General features: G+C 34.4%; 1 protein-coding gene across 5 annotated transcripts in view; it reads left to right on the top strand.

The window, feature by feature from the left end:
• LOC129247207 (uncharacterized) overlaps nt 1-17,778 on the top strand; it is a 118,526-nt gene that overhangs the window by 62,118 nt on the left and 38,630 nt on the right. For all 5 annotated transcript variants that reach the window (XM_054886225.1, XM_054886223.1, XM_054886224.1 and 2 more), the window contains exons 2-3: nt 14,165-14,636; nt 14,842-14,903. In XM_054886225.1, coding sequence (XP_054742200.1) covers nt 14,617-14,636; nt 14,842-14,903 — 82 coding nt within the window. In that variant the 5' untranslated portion in view covers nt 14,165-14,616. The remainder of the gene's footprint in view (nt 1-14,164; nt 14,637-14,841; nt 14,904-17,778) is intronic.

Consider the following 17,778-nt stretch of genomic DNA (forward strand, 5'->3'; position numbering starts at 1 on the left):
TGACGCGCGATTTCTCGGTTTTTTATTTTTACGATTCTTTTCTAATTGGGGAAAGGGAAAAAGTTAAACGTCCTATCGAACGAGATAACATTGATTGTATCCGGAATTAAATTCTCTTCTAGTTGAACCTAAAAAACCTTAAGAAAGTTATGATTAACCCACTTTTTAAACAATCTAAAGTGAATTTGTTTATCCAAAAAAATGTTTTTTTTTATTAGCGAAAAATTGTTGAATTTCCCACTTTTTGTTTAATTTTCTTGGTTTAACTAGAAGCTATACTATACTAAAATAAAATTTTTTTGGGTTTTTGGTTTCTGATGAAAATTGCGACCTGCATCTTTCCCGCCGCACGACACACGCACACTCGTGGCGCCTCGGCAAAATGCTTGTACCAGGCATAATATGACATATATTTTAATGAAAAAATTTGAGAAGACTGTTGGAATATATAACAATAAAACCTGAAAGTTTCGTTTCAATCGAATATTTCTTTCCTTCCCAAAAAAGTCCACGAAAAAATCGATTTTTTAAAGCCTATAAAGCAGGCTCCCCCCTTAAAGATAAGCTCATTCAAATGTTGGCTGTTGCTCGCAATTGCGCCATTTCGGTCATCCGATCTTTGGTAATGTTGGCTTACAATGTCTCAAACGAAGCTGGATTTGAAGCCATAGATTTGACTGAAATTTAATATTTACAAATATACGGCAGTCGCCGTATCCGAATGGGTTGCTGCGTGACTACCATCCGGGATTCAGAGAGAACGTAGGCTCAAATCTCGGTGAAACACCAAAATAAAGAAAAAGTTCTTTCTAGTAGCGGTCGCCCCTCGGCAGACAATGACAAACCTCCGAGTGAAAAAGCTTCTCATAAAAAAATATCTGCCGTTCGGAGTCGGCTTGAAACTGTCTCTCCATTTGTGGAACAACATCAAGATGCAAACCACAAATAGGAGGAGGAGCTCAGCGAAACTCCCAAAAAGTTGGGAAAATATTTCCGTCCATACAAAAATTTTCAACATCGTAAACAAAAAATCAACAAAAATCAATACGAATTTTGAGGCACTTCAAACCTTCACTTCGTTGCCGTAAAATTGAATGGGCTTAAAATTGCATACGCAGCAGTTTTTCGAAGATTCTGTTTAAAAAGTTGGCAATTTTGGTAAAATTTAATGAGTTGTGCTGAATTTTGTACAAAGCTTGTAACCTTGATTCTAATGGCTTTTGTTAAAAAATGAGCTATATTTTATTGGAAAATTAGTTTAAATTAAATTCGAAATATTATATGTCAAAATTTATAATCAGAAGAAGAAGAATTTTTAAGATTTTGATTAAAAATATGGAATTTTTATGAATTTTACTGAATTTTGTGCAAAGCTTGTAACCTTTATTCAGATGGCTTTTGTTATAGTTTTTTAGTTAAAATTAAATTTGAAAAATTAAATGCCAAAATTTATAACCATAAAAACTTTTGAAGATCTTGATTAAACAGTTGAACATTTTGATGAAAAGTGAATTTCCTGAATTCCAAAATAACGGTTTTTGTCAAGAAATTAATAATATTTTCATTGAAAATTAGTAAAAGTTAATTTAAAAAATCTAAATGTCAAAATTTAATACCCAGAGGATTTTCGAAGATTTTGATTAAAAGGTTAGGAAATTTTATGAAAATTTAATGAATATTGCTGAATTTCATACAAAATCTTTAATTTTGTTTGAAACGGCTTTTGTTAAAAAAAATCAACTATATTTTTATTGAAAATTATTTAAAATTAAATTAAAAAAAAATTAAATGTCGAATTAATTATTAATTTAAAAAAAAAGGAAATTTGATGAAAAATTAATGAATATTGCTTTTGTTAAAAAAAGTAGCTATATTTTATTGAAAATTATTTAAAATTAAATAAAAAAAAATTAAATGTCGAAATTTATGATCATAAAGATTTTCGAATGATTAAAAATATAGGAAATTTCATAAAAAATTTATGAAAATTACTGAATTTCGTAAAAAGTGTGTAACTTTCATTCAAATGGCCTTCCTTAAAAATTAACTATATTTGTTAATTAATTAATTTGTAAGTTAAAATTAAATTTAAAAAAATTCTAAAATTGATAACCAAAAAGCGTGCGCGCGCTTTCTGCCGCCGGGTGCTTAGTCTTCCCTACTCAGATCGGCAATTCACTGCACCAAAAGCCTTTGACGACACTTGACCACGTTCTCAATATCCGAGGAGGCGGGCTCTCGGTATTTATTTTCTGGCTTTACGAGTATTATTTCACCCCTTCAAGACCGATTTCGCTATACGTGCGACATTCGTTCGGAGATGGCTCGCAATTGGCAAAATCATTTTGAGCCAGAAATTTATTTCACTAATTCATATTTTCCCTGCAGGCTACTCAAGTTTCTACATTTTCAGTACTCGCGCGATTTAGCACGTATGCATGTGCGTACATATCCATGTATGTATGTATGTGTGTAAGTGCGTTGCTCATCCGCCCTGTAATGCCGATTGTTTTCCAACTCGCGAATTGGCATCGCTACCGGCTCGGCGGCGTGTCGATCGTGTGAATATTCATGACAATCATTATTATTGTCTAACCTAATAATCATACGGGATTGGAAAGACTCATTCGATATTCCAATTAAAAATAATTGAATGATGTTGATTGAAATGCAATGTGAAGCGCTGTCGTATGCTTTCCGATAACTTAACTCAGAAATCCAGTTCTATAAGTAGATTTACAGATATATTATACTTTCTAAATTATTTATGTGGCTCGTTGAAAGTCGACCACTTTCAAGCCTATTGGAAAAATGTCAATAAGCACATTTAAAATGCAATAAAAATTTAAATACTTAATTAGCAAAAAATATTTATAGTTTTTGTAAATACATTTGTATTTTAACTAGTCATTTGCAACCGCGTATATAACTACAAGGTGGCAGAAGTGAAAAGAAACTCACACAATGCTTGGCCGGCTATACTCGGCTCACAACGATGCAATACTTCAAATGGTGTTAGTAAAAATAACACAATTTATAGAAGACTTTCGCCGAAAAATGCAAATTTTTCTATTTTTCATAATTGATCATAATTAATCAAAACGAAGCAAGACAAGTTGCTTTTATTTAGTTGAAATTTGTTTTCGTAAGTGCTGTTAAAGCGCCCTATGCATTTAACAGCGAGTGTTAACATAAATCTGTAGATTTACATGTAGTGAGATCGAATAGAATGAATCAGCTGTGGAGGCTAATATCTACTTTAAAAAAGTGCTAATAAAAGTAACACAATAACAATAGCAATAATACTTTTACAAAAAAATAGAACTTTTCCTATTTTTCATAATTCGAATTATTATTTTGCATAGTTGCCTTTCATATGAAATTAAAATTCGTTCTCCCAAGTTCTGTTAAACCGCCTTATGCAATTAAGAGCGAGCGTTAACATGAAGCTGTAGATGTACATGGCCGAACCAAATGTTGTCGCTATGGTAGTTAAAACTTCAAATAGTGTTCGTGGAAGTCAGAATATAGATAAATAGCAACAACTTTGCTTAGTTTGTCATTTTTTTCGCACATTTTTATATTGCTATTTCTCCCTTTTGAGGTAAATTTGCTCAAAGCTCTGAAGTGATGGCAAATTTTACGGATGAAAAATTATGATTCAGCGTCCCACAGCGTAGTTAATTACCTACAGGTAATATCCAAAAAATAAATTTTTGTTGGATAGTTGTATGTATGTATGAAAATATTGTATGTGAAGCTTTTACAAATTAATCAAAACATACTTAACATTTCTTTTGTTATTTTTTATTTGTAATTTTGTTTTTCTATTTTTTTCTATTTTTTTTTGTTTTTTTTTTTTTAATTTTCTGTGAAATAAATGTGATTTAATCTTATGCACTGCCGTTTTGTCTTATTAAAGAATATACAGTGTTTTTGTTTTTAATCGTTATTAGTGCGATCTCGGCTCAACTCTATTTACCGAAGTTTGGCTCGGCTTCAAATGTTATGTTCGGTCATTTTATACTTCAAACAAATACACATACATACATACGTATCACTACAACTCTCTACTCTCCTTATGGGGAAAGTTTACATTTACATTCAAAAGACAGCATTTAGCATTGATTGACAGCTTTACAGCAGGTTTGCTTTCTGATAATTGTTCAGTATTATTTTCTGAGATATGATGTTTTTGCTGCAAACAAGCTACAGGTACAATTGTTTATGTACATATGTATGTATGTACGTATTAATATGTGAGCGTGTTTATTTGTATACCTACATTTTAACACAATTGCTACAATTATTGCATGACAGCCGAAATGAAATTGCCCGGTTAATAGTCTGAATGCTACTTGGCAGTGATTTTGTATATTTTTGTAATCACATTACAAACAAGTACGTATCTATGTATGTAAGTATGCGCATACTTAAAAGTACAAACACGCATGCAAAAACTGCATGCTACGAGTATAACAGAGGCGGCGAATTTAAGTACTTACTGGGGTGAGCTTTTTTTATAGATTTGTTGTAGGCTTATAGGTTTCTGATAAAAAGAGGTAGAATAGAGTTACCATGTGCTTAAATATTGTTTTGCTTTTTTTTTTTGTTGATTGTTACAATGGCAGGTGTTTTTAACGAGCATCAATTTGGGGTACATTTACTAGTTGGTAGTCAAGTTAAGATTTTGCAAAGTTTATAGGAGTTTTCGCACAAACTAAAATTTTTTATTTATTTATTTTATATTATTGTAATTAGTGAGTGTTGCGCTCTGGATGGCACTTAGAGGTTCTGCCAATTTTGACATATCGGTACTTAGTTTGGTGTGTAGCTCTTCGGAAGGGCTATAACATCACTAAATTAAAGAGAGTGCAGAGTGTAGAACAGGCCCCACTGGCGCCGTAAACGTCATTCTGCACTTAATACTGTGGGCAAAAAGTAAGGTGAATTTATTTGTCAAACTTCGCGGGATTAAAATTTCGCTCTAGTTATTTTTTTCATGAGTTGGCAGCACTGTTAATAACATCTGGGCGAACTTTCTTGTGAATGTCATTATCAGTAAAATATTTACGCTTGTGTTTACCAAACGACCAAGAGTGCATTTTTCGACTTTTACAATGTCTGATTTGATTGAGCAGAGAAGTGCCATCAAATTTTGTTTGCGGAATGAAATTTCGGCTGCGGAAACGTTTAGCATGTTGCAGAAGGCATTTGGTGATTCGACCATGTCGCAGAAAAATGTTTATAAGTGGTACAAAGACTTCAAAGAGGGTCGAGAACGTGTTGATGACTTGGAGCGCTCCGGACGACCATCGACGTCAAGAGATGACCAACACGTCAATAAAGTGAAGGAGTTAGTGCTCAAAAATCGTCGGTTGACTGTTAAAGACCTTACTGATATGATCGGAATATCAGAAGGATCTGTGAAAACCATTTTGAAAGACCATTTGGGCCTACGAAAAGTCAAATGTCGTTTGGTACCGAAAACTCTCAATTTCTTGGAAAAAATTCGTCGTGTTGATGTGTGTGAAACAATGCTTTCAGACTATCAGGACAAGCTCAAATGCATCATTACGGGAGATAAGACTTGGATTTATGTTTACGACCCTGAAACAACCGACCAATCAAGCGAATATCGTGCTAAAGGCGAGGCCAGACCGAAAAGAGCACGTCAAAGACGTTCAAAAATAAAGGTCATGATGACAGTTTTTTTCGATTTTCGTGGTGTGGTGCACTATGAATTCCTTCCACCTGGCCAAACTGTTAATAAGGAATACTACATGAGCGTTATGCGTCGTTTACGTGAAGCAATTCGTCTAAAAGAACCAGAATTATGGGCTAACAACTGTTGGTTTTTGCATCACGATAATGCATCGTCTCACACTGCACTCGTTCTTCGTGACCATTTCGCCAAAAATTCCACGCATATCGTTCCGCAACCACCGTACGAGTATTAGCCTGATTTGGCTCCGTGTGACTTCTGGCTATTCCCAAAACTCAAGAGACCACTCCGGGGAACGCGTTTCGAGTCGATTGAGGAGATAAAAGCTGAATCGAAGAAGGGGCTGATGGCTATACCTGAAATGGACTATTTGGCATGTTTCGGGGATTTGAAAAATCGTTGGCATAAGTGTATTTCATCGAAAGGAGATTATTTTGAAGGAGATGAAATTGATTTACAAGAATAAATAAAGATTTTTCATTTTACAACCAAATTCACCTTACTTTTTCCCGTTGATCTTCAAGTTTAAACTATTGCTGCTTAGAGATCTGGAGGCAATCTCCTGTAGGCAATGGCAGCATTTTGACGCAGAATCCTTCTTCCTTCCCTGTACTTCGTACAAATCTCTTCATCCGAAAACTGGGTTTTCGGGGTTGTGCTAAGGCTATATTTCCAAGCAGGCTGGATTCGAAGGAGAGGAGAGTCTGCACGGACATAGCTATTTCTGTGTTCACCGGCGGATCCAAGATGGAGTTAAAGTGTGAGTTTTCTCTAAATCAGCTAAACTGTCAAAAACTGGTAGTGTTTTCAAGCAGAGGTCTTCGCGATCTTGCAGGCATGCAAAATACTTAGAGATCGCTGTTGGGAGGGAGACATAAATATTTTTTGCGATAATCAAGCTGTGAGCAAGGGCTGGTCGTCGCCATGTTGTAGTTCGCTTCGGGTCAACTCCTATAAGGGGAGATCAAACGTCTCGAACATGCCAGAAACGTTTCTCCGTTTTCAGTTGTCCTCATTTCGGACATCGGTGCCCCCTTTTCCGCTTTTAAAGGAAAACTGCACAATATCTTTCTTAAAAAGCTCAAGGACTTCTATTGTTGTTGTTGTTGTTGTTGTTGTTGTAGCAGCAATACAAGCTTCGTCAGTGTAGTGTATATCACCGACCAGGGGGGGTAAGGGATAAACGCTAAAAAAAACACTTTTTTCATGAATTTATTGTAGCGAAACGGTTCAAGTCAGTTTATTAAAAGTTGTTGCATATTATAAAGTAACATTTCAAGAATATTTGATAAAATTTTCATGTAAAAATATTGCAAAATGAGCGAATGAGAGCACATTTACGTAGACGTCTTTTCAAAAATACATTTTGCAGTAGTCAGCATATCTCAGCGTAGAATCATCTGAAATCAAAAAAAATCGAATAATTTAGTTAAAGTATGAGTTAAACTTCCCCCCAACGTTTATTTTGACGATTTATTTTCATTTTCAGCCATTTGGTAGTCGTTTGAAGTAAAAAGTGATTTTTGACGAAAAAATGCCGCCATTTTGTAGGTGTAAAACCACCTTAATATAAAAAAAATGGCAAAAACAAAAATATGTGTGCAAAATTTCAAAAGGATCGGTTGAGTAGTTTTCAAATGCCAATGCTTTAAAAAAAAAGGTTCGAGAAAACCGCGTTTAAAGTTTGTAACGGACTACGCGCGCAACTGCTGCGTCTCGGCAGATGTTTGAGGCGGCTCGGCTTTATGCTCTATAACTTAAAAAGTTTTGCTCGGATTGACTTAAAATTTTAACACGGTATTTTTGAAATGTTTTACTACAATAACATGCAAAAAAAAAATCGATTTTTATCCCTTTTATTCCTATGGAAAAATAGTACGCATTTTTTATGACGAGTGATGCACCCTAATGTACATATGTATTTCGCATACCAATTATCAAAAAGTCGTAAATTCTGAAATTCTTTTACACGCCATAGTATAATCAATTATATTTAAATCGTTCTTTCGTGAGCTTTCACTCCAATTTTTGTTATCTTCCAAATTTGTAACCCGTAAATGGGACTCTCATTTTGTGTTTTTATTGCCGCACCCTTTAACTTGATGTGCGCTACTTTTGAAGCCAACGCGTGATTTATTTAATTTTTTTTGTGATTTCTATGCCAATATATCACATTAAATTTGGTCAGTTTTTTTTTTTTTTTTGTAAGACAAAAACGCCAATTAATTTACCTTGATAGCGTTTTTGTTTTTGGTATTTTACTTAACTGCCAAAATTTCGATTATCTCTGTTTTATAGATAATTATAATATAAATTATATTTTGTGAATTCGCGCTCAAACTGGTTTTTGTGTGTATGATGCCGAGGTCACACGCGTGTTTGGCAATAAAAACACTGATTTGAATTTCAAAACAAAACGAAAAAACTATTAGGAAATCAAAATTTTATAGCAAATTGAATTCAACAGTTTAACGAGCAATTTTGGGTCAGTTAGAATTATTTAAATTGTTCGTTCAACTAGTTTTCTGATATGAACCTGATCGTTCATTTGCTTGCGCCGAAAAATATACATCAATTTACAACTATTTTACCGGGCAGTCAGTTATTTACCTGTTAATCATTTGCAAGTTTGCTTACCAACCGCTGCACTTTCATGCGGCTCATCGCGACGCAAGCTCTCTTTTATCGGGAGAGAGTTTAATCGCACATCCGCAAGCAAATGTATGTATGTATTAGTAGGTACAAAAGAATATGTGCGCTCTCGCTCACATTCACTTATCAGGCCATTTTACAGTGGGCATTTGTACGCATATGTATATACATTTGTGTATGTGAATGAAATAAAATTAAAAACGAATTTCTGCAACGGTTGTTTCGGTTCTGCAAGAAAATGATTGTGAAAAATTCCTTCATTTAAGGGGATAATACCTGTAACCGGCCATATTTTCCCTGATTTTCATTAAAATTATTTAAAATGAAGAAGTCAATATATTTTTTTCAAAATTGGCATACAGTTTATTTATACATTAAAATAATATACAATTTTTTTTTTATTTTAATCATTTAAAATGGCGGATGTACACTCAATTATTCCAGGAAAGTCGCAGCGGGGCTTCTCAACCGGCGGACATTGTAACATCGGCGTCAGTTACCTGAATACAAAAAACAAGACATTTTTTTGTTTATTAATGTCATAACTTCTATATGAATTAAAAAAATGGGGGAAAAAATTAAAGGAATAAAATGCTTAAAAAAAGAAGAATTTTGGGGCGAATTTTCCTACTATTTTTGCTTCGAAAATTTTAAATTCACATAGAAAGTAATATCATAAAAAAATGTGTACACAATTTCAGGGAGATCGGTCAATAACTTTTCGAGTTATCGTGTACGCGTCTAAAATTTTAATACAACGTAACCATACCTCTCCCAGCGCTCGAAAGCAAAGATAGAGTCGTCACGGTTGACGATCTATAATATAAGAAATACTTAAATTTAAAGGATTATATTAACATTTCATAAAAAAAAAAAAAATTCTTTAAAAATTTTACAGGTACTTCCCCTTAAGGGGGAGCAGTCTTCTCACATTTTTTCAGTAAAATATATGTCATATTATGCCTGGTATAAGCATTATGCCGAGGCGCCTCGAGTGTACATGTGTCGTGCGGCGGGAAAGATGCAGATTGCAATTTTCATCTCAAACCAAAAACCCAAAAAAAAATGTATTTTAGTATAGTATAGCTTCTAGTTAAACCAAGAAAACTAAACAAAAAGTGGGAAATTCAACAATTTTTCGCCAAATTCACTTTGGATTGTTTAAAAAGTGGGTTAATCATAACTTTCTTAAGGTTTTTTAGGTTCAACTAGAAGAGAATTTAATTCCGGATACAATCAATGTTATCTCGTTCGATAGGACGTTTAACTTTTCCCCAATTAGGAAAAATCATAAAAATAAAAAACCGAGAAATCGCACTTCGAGCGATCCGGCCGCTCGTATACCTGCTCGACGCTTGCTCACAATTTCTTCTGTGACTCCGAAACTATTTTGAATTTGCTTCTGAAATTTTGAGGACACATTCTTGGATAGTTTGGGAAGACATTTATGCAAAAAAAATAATCGATTTTTTGAAGCCTCTAAAGCAGGCTCCCCCTTAATATTTGAAGTTCTGAGCAAATAAGATTTACTTTATTTAGAGGAATGTGTCATACCTCCATATTGATAATTGGTTAATGCCTTTAAATGAACGGTTAAAGTGTCTTCCTTCAGTACATAAAGAATTAAAGCCGCTTTGTTACAACGTAACGAGAGAATACGAATAGCGAATACGATGCGAGCTGTCAGATGTAAAATTATTACTGCAACAAGATATAAATTCGATATACGATTCTATTTACGTTTTTGACATAGTACTGTGCTACACAGCTGCAGCGACATGCTCATGCATTTGCTGTCCAGCAGCTTATATGTGTGCTTGTCGGGTGCATGACGCTTGCCCGCGAAAAAATCTAAAATTTTTAATTTTCATCATGCAAAAGCCGACAACAAGTATGTGTGACACGAAACAAGTAGGTGTGCCACCCGACACGCACACATATAAGCTGCTGGACAGCAAATGGATGAGCGTGTCGCCGTAGGTTTAGATCATGGCTTAGATATACACATGTCTTGGTCCGGATAGAGCTCAGCTGCTTTAGAAGAATTATTCAGTTTTTTTTTTTGCAATTTAACTGGGCATTCTAGTGAACTCTTGACCAGCATCTAATGCTGACTATGGCTAAAGCCGGCATTCCCTCATGCGACATTGCTTGAGGTGCACTAAAGAAAAGAAGAAAAAAAAAACACTGGTGAAGCACTGATCCATTCTGTATAGCAATATGGCTTTTTCTGGAAATAGTTTAACTTTTTTCATAATCAGTTTTCGTCCGAGACCAAATAACAGATTCACTTTTTTTAATCCTTAAATGGAAATAAGTTTTGTTGAAATATTCAATTTTAACATATTATTTGTCTCTAAGAGTCTGGCATCTTTGATTGAATGACTTATGCCAAAAATTAATAACTATTATTTGATAGATTTTATTTTGTTAATTTTCGATTTGTGTCTCTCTGAAAGACTCAGCTTAAGACAAGTTTTCTTGATCAGTAATTTTGTATTTCAAATGAATTGTAATCTTCTCTCATCTAAAAATTTACGTTATTAAATCACTAATTACTCAAGAAAAAGCTTCTCATAAAAAAAAAAAATAGTCTGCCGTTCGGAGTCAGCTTAAAACTGTAGGCCCCTCTATTTGTCAAACAACATCAAGACACACGCCACAAATAAGCCCAATATTGTTTTACTTTGCTTTCACTCAGGGCGTTCCTGGGAATATTTCAAGTAAAGTCAACAATTCTAAAAAAATTTTGAATGTGGCGTTCAAATTAGAATATTCTTAGTGGCATAAATACACGCTAAGAGGTGCTAACCCCTGCCAAGGGGCTACCACTGTTAGAAAAACGAATGTACCATGTTACAGTTGGCATTGAACTCAGAAACTGTCGCCAGTTAGATATTGGAAATTTATGTTCATTGTGAAGCCTATTGGACCAACTTCTGAAGCTAATTGATGCACTCTGCGACGTATAGTATTGTTATTTCAGTTTCAATAATAATATTATTATTAAAATTTAATTAATCAATTAATTTATAAAATATATTTCGGAGGCTCAGGCTTATTGGACTATTTAGCCTCTTCAGTTTCATTGTATTCTGATTGGCTGAAATAAAAAATTCCTTACGGCTTCCTTTTATTTTCCAAAATAGTATAGCACAAATACAATGTTTTGAAATAAAGTTTTTATGAAAGGAATCATACCAAAGAGGCGTGTGAATTATAAAAGAGATTTATTAATGTACATACACATATATGTGCATTATTTTACCTAGAGTTGAATTTTCTGTTGGTGACTCAAAATCGTGTTAGTATTCAGTATGACTTGAAATGATCTAATAACCTCAAACGGTTGGCAGCATTTTTTTGTAGAAAACTTAAAAACTGATGTGTGTATGTATGTATATTAATACTTAAGAATGATTCAATATAATGTTACGTAAATCCAATTCCACTTGAGAGTAATTTTCCCATGACGTAATTTTACTTGAGATATGACAGAGCACTTGTGGGAGGTGTCGAAATAGCAAGCTTTGTAAGCAAAATTAAAAAGTTGGGTTAGGTTAAGGTAAACAGGGTAGATAATCCAAAAGTGAAGAGACGGAAAACAAAAAAAATTCAAGTATTATGTCTGATTTTGTGCCGAATAATCGTCATTTTGCGCGAAGTGTTGAATTTCCTCTTTCATTCGAAAAAAATGGCGGCTGAAACGCATCGAGAGCTACAAAAAGTTTATGGAGATGCTGCTTTAAACGAAACAACGTGCCGAGATTGGTTCCGTCGCTTCAAAGACGGTGATTTTAATGTTGACGACAGTCCGCGTGAAAGAAGGCCAAAAACCTTCGAAGATGCTGAATTGGAGGCATTGCTCAATGAGGATCCGTGTCAAACGCAAGAAGAGCTTCCGATTATCATCTGTTCCGATCGATGGCACATGGTCTAGCTGACCAGTAGTTCCATTCATATGAAGACATCAAAAAATGGCTTGATCCGTGGATAGTCTCAAAAAATGAACAATTTTACCGCGACGGTATTCAAGATTTACCACAAAGATGGAGAAAAAGTCGTAGCCAGTGATGGGCAATACTTTCAATGATTCACTTGTAACCATTTTTTCAGAATAAAGTTGTATTTTCATCAAAAAACAAAACAGCGAGCACTTAGTTGCACACCTAATAAAACTCTAAAAATACGTTGGCTCAATCGCTGATTCTGTCAAATACACAGCGAATCGAATAAGGTCACTTTCATATGATCAAACTTATCTATCAACCATTTGTAGAATTTTCCGTCTTAATATAACTGTTGTTCTTACTCTTGATTGAAATTTAACCAGGTTTGTCTTAGTCTTTGCCTCTTTATTTCTATCTTGATCCCCTTCTCTATCTCTATCTTTGTCTCCATTCTATCCTATGCTTTAGCTTAATTAATTAATTGTTTTCCCTTCTCCATTAAAATATCTTTCAAATTCTATCTAATTCTTTATATCTCAGAAATATAGTTCAGCTGCAAAATTGACGTAATGAAAATATGTTGACCTATTTATAAATATTTAAGGCAATAAGTGGACCACATTTTATGAGACAATTTTTTAACGACCCTTTGTTAAATTTACATAAACCCAAGTAATTTGTTTAAGGAAGTAAAGAGTTTTCAAGCAATTAGCATTTTTTTCTTTTGCTTCCTGGGTTTAGTTAGTGCATCATTGAACGTATTAAGGTGAATGGTTAATATGTAAAGTGACCTAACTCCACCAAAATTATACACAATTTAAAAAATTAAGAATATTTTCCCATAGAAATGAAGGAAAGAAATGCAAAGGATTTGAAAAAGTCTTTTCAAATACTTAAGCGCTCTAGCGCGACGAAAATTTCCACAAACCGCTCCACTGTGCGCCCGCTCGTTCTTCGAATTGCGTGTTAGCTTTTCTGCTCTTTTTGCTCTCGCAGACATTCTGACGCTTTATTTACACAAATACATTCTTACGCCACTTTATCGGGAGCAAATGAAGTGCAAAGTAAATAGAGTTGAATTGATCGGAGAATGACTTTACTTACAAAAAAGTTAATTAAAGCGAGACAGCTAAATGGTATGAGGCGGCATGAAAACAAAACCCTCATAAGCAATAACAATGTAAATATGGATTTCAAAAATTATAAAACACAGTGTTGCTTATCAGAGAAGTGCCAACGAAATGCAACGGCAAAAACGAAGCAAATAAAAGCTGATGCGTAACAGAAAGTGAAAGAACGTTGCTTGCGCACTGAACCGGTGTGCTACGGCATGCGCTCTATCACCGGCAGTACAGAAAATTCGCGAGAATTGGGGAGAGCCGGTGGAGCAACTTGGTACGCAGCATGAGCGCATGCATAGCACTGGCTATACTAAATGGGTGCGTACACACGAACGAAAGGCAGTACGAGCAATCCGAGCAGACAGAGTGTAAGTGAATGAATTATACGGACGGCGAGTGGTAAGCGACGAGATGATAGCTGACAGTCATCGGCTAATTAAATTAATCCCATGAATGAGATTTGTTTAGCGGCGGCTATTGAAACAACACTTAACTCAGGTGGGCAGCAATAGGGGCGGCAGCAGCAGCAAAACTATCGTTGGCAGCAGCAAAACTAGTATTTAGTGCGGCACAGGCGGCCGAATGACGTATAGTAGCTTTATTAGAGTGTATGCATGTGTGTTTTTTGTGCTGTGTATGTGCGCGAGGAATGTTAACAGCGACTGCCGACACAGCAGAATGTAATATTCTCTATTCGTCTTTCGTTTTGTTTGCAGTTGTTGAGCATTCCACGAACAAAACGTGCAACTGAGTTTTGTTGTACAAAGCTGCGCGCACTTTTTGGTTGCGTAGAAGCTGATAATAAGACTTTGGCACACCACCGCAAAGAGTGGTGCGGTAACTTACGCGACTATACGTAATACGCGTGCGACGCAAAGCAACGACCAATAATTTGGTGTACACAACGACGACGACGACGAAAACAACGGTGGTAGCTGTGATCAACCTACTAGCAGAGCGTCACGAACCGCGAACAACGAACAATAACCGCCAGTAATAATAGTAACATCAGTGATAGCGGACGCATCAACAATAGCAAGTAACAGCAACAACGCATCCCTCCAACCGCCGGTGCGTGCTCACTAGCACTCCACAATACGCAAGCGAGCAAGAGTAACCGAACGCCGCAAGTTCCAATCGACGGTGCGTAGAGCATTGCAATAGTAAAATGTGTCGCTGCTGTCAGAGGTGAGTACTCATACATATAGGTACATAGCAAACAACTGACCTGGCGTTCAAGCTGATACCTTTTTATACGCTTTCTTTCAATTTTCACGCTTGCGTGACACTAACCAACCATATATAATTTTTTATTTCTATAAATATGTATTTCTTTTTACACAAACAAAAAAAAAAACACAACAATAACAATTTCATACCTACAAACATACAGTTGCTGGGAGGACTTCAAGTGGAACTGCTTTGAGGAGAGATTCTGCTACGATGAGTCAATAGGTGAGTTGCTAAAAAAAAAAAAACAAAAAGAAAACAATAACAACAGATAAGCAATTGTAATTAAGAAATACCTTAAAGATACCAAAGGTTTTAATTAAAAAAGCGATTATACTCAACATTTATTCCCCTTCTTGCGACAAGTCATTACGAAATCCGTCGTAATCAGACTGACTGGTAGCCGCTGTTGGTTGGTGATATATTGGAGGTATTAACATATGTAGGTAAATAAATGTGAAAATAATAGGAATTGCGACTAACGCAAGAAAGTATTTACATAGGAAGTGACGAAATGCTGTAGGGAAGTAATATCTGACGCATTAGTGTTTGTGCAATTAAAGTGTGCTAATAGCGACGAATAGTGAAACCGCGCTAACAACAATTTAATAAATTAATTTATAATAATATGAAAATTCAATAAAATAACAAAAATTATGAAATAATGAAAATTCACTAAAATAACAAAAATTTAAGGCCATCAGTAGCAGATGGAAGTGCGTTAAGATTGCCTCAAATACAAAGTGATTTCAGTGCCATAACGTTTTTTCATAGTTCCTTTGACGAGTATACAGTAGGTTCTGTTTTTATGCGGTATATACGTTCCGCAAGGAACAGCATAAAAAAAACCAGCATAAAAAAAGCTACCAGTTCTATAGTAAAGCTATAGATACGTTTCAAAAGTGCTAATAACCGCATAAATCTGAAATAATGTAATAAAAACGCTTAAAAAAAGGGTACTAGTCCCATATTATATTATAACTATAGATACATTCCACAGACCGCATCAATCTGAAATAATTAAATGAAATCGCATAAAAAAAATTTTATTTTTGAAAATTATATCTTTATTTAAGAAACGTCAGAATCGAAAAATAAATTTACATCGTCAGAAATAGAATCCGACAATACCCGCATGTTGCGCATTCGTTTAGGATTTGGCGTAAAATCACATCCGTCACTTGAGGAAATGTACACGTCTGATCTGGATGGTGATGCAGGCGGTACCATACTTGTAGGGTTAGCATTTTTGATATAATCTGTGATGAGTTTTTGCTTAGCTGGTTCAGAATCTTGTTTATATGTACAATTCGCGATAGGTCGACATGCATTTTTTAATTAAAAAAAAACCGCACTATTTCAAAACCGCATAAAAAAACCGCATAAAAACAGAATCTACTGTATTTCAAAAAGGAATGTTCTCCTCACAATACACCAGCTGTGATTGCTATAGCAGCTACAACAAAACCGATGAGTTCGTTAATTATTGTAATCAGAGGGGTCATGCGAGGGGTAGAGGTTAGTAGATTGAGCATTTTTCCCCACGACAATCGGGCCTACCTACGTGACGGAAATGGCCCGAATTCATTCACCAGCGTTTCCTAAGAAAGCATGGGGAGTATTTTATCTTGTTATAACAAAAACAAGTTGCATTTGTAGTGCTCGCAAATCGAAGATAAGTACCTGTTGCGATGCCCGGAGCGTATTTAGTATGTTGATGGAGTATCAATAGAATAAACAAACGAGTGCTAAAGGAAAATGTTATCCATAAGAGAAAAAAGCGAAGAGCGTTTAGGACTATTACCAAGAAACGACAAATTCTCGCAACAATTTCGGACTCGTGCAAAGTTATGAATCCAATTTGAAAATGTGAAAATCTGTTTTTAGTTGTATTCATTAAAGTTGGATATGACAGTGAGTGGCATATTGAAAAATTTTGCCTACATATTTTTTAAAATTAATTTTAATTTTGTTTTTATGAAATTATATTTCATTCTATGACAAAAACCACATACATCCAGGTTTCAAAGTTTGTGAAAAATTTTTAAATATTCAATAAAATGTCACACTTTTTATTTAGAATCCCTTAGATAGAAATCCCCTATTTTCGCGTAAAATAATTGTGCAAATGGTTAAAAACTGATTTATGGTCGATCTTTAGCTCCTGACCAACTAACATGCCGGTAAACTTCGATTATTTCTGTGTTTTATCTCAAATATTACTTATCTTTAACATCAAAAATGCCTGAACGGAATCGACGAAACGTGTGACAGTATCCGTACCATAAACACCATTCACAATTTCAGCAGCCTGACTGCATTTTCGCCTTTATCAAAGAAAAACTGTAAAATGTAAGGAAACTTCTCTTTGTTGACACCCTGTAAACCCTGTTAACACCCTGTAACTGACAAAGGAATGGAATAAAAGAAGTTGCTAGTGTGAAATGTCACTTTGACAGCGAGCAGAAACTTTAAATGGTTTGTTCGATACTTGACGGGGTATCGATCACTACAGCCATCTACCCACAAAATAATGGATTTATACAATTTTAGGGTATGTAGGCTTATAGTCCATTTAATTCTGGCATAATAAAGTGGCATAAAATAATAAAATTCGCGCTGATGTTTGATAGTTTTTTCCTTGTCGGCACTGCATTTTTCTCCATATAATGAAAGCATCAAGAAATGTTTTTATTGTAGAAATTGCGTAGCACCGTAAGGAGAAAAAATTATCATCGAGAAATTTGAGTCACCTGAAACTATGGTACTAAAATTAAAAAATTTCAAATTTGTTTTTGATTAAAAAGTTTGCAATTTTGATCGAAATGTGTCGCATTTTTATAAGTCTCATACAAAGTTCGAAACATGGATGAAACATGGAAAAAATAACTGAAATTAAAAAATAATAAAACTAAAAAATAAAAAAATTAAAAAATTATTATTTACAATAAAATGATTTAAAAATTAATAAAATTAAAATATAATAAAATAAAAATGTAATAAAATTAAGAAATTATAAAATTACAAATATTAAAATTATAAAAATAAATAAGAAATTATAAAATTAAAACTATAAAAATAAATAAAATAATATTATAAA

The sequence above is a fragment of the Anastrepha obliqua genome, chromosome 5, assembly GCF_027943255.1.
Source record: "Anastrepha obliqua isolate idAnaObli1 chromosome 5, idAnaObli1_1.0, whole genome shotgun sequence".
In the NCBI taxonomy this organism is placed as follows: Eukaryota; Metazoa; Arthropoda; class Insecta; order Diptera; family Tephritidae; genus Anastrepha; species Anastrepha obliqua.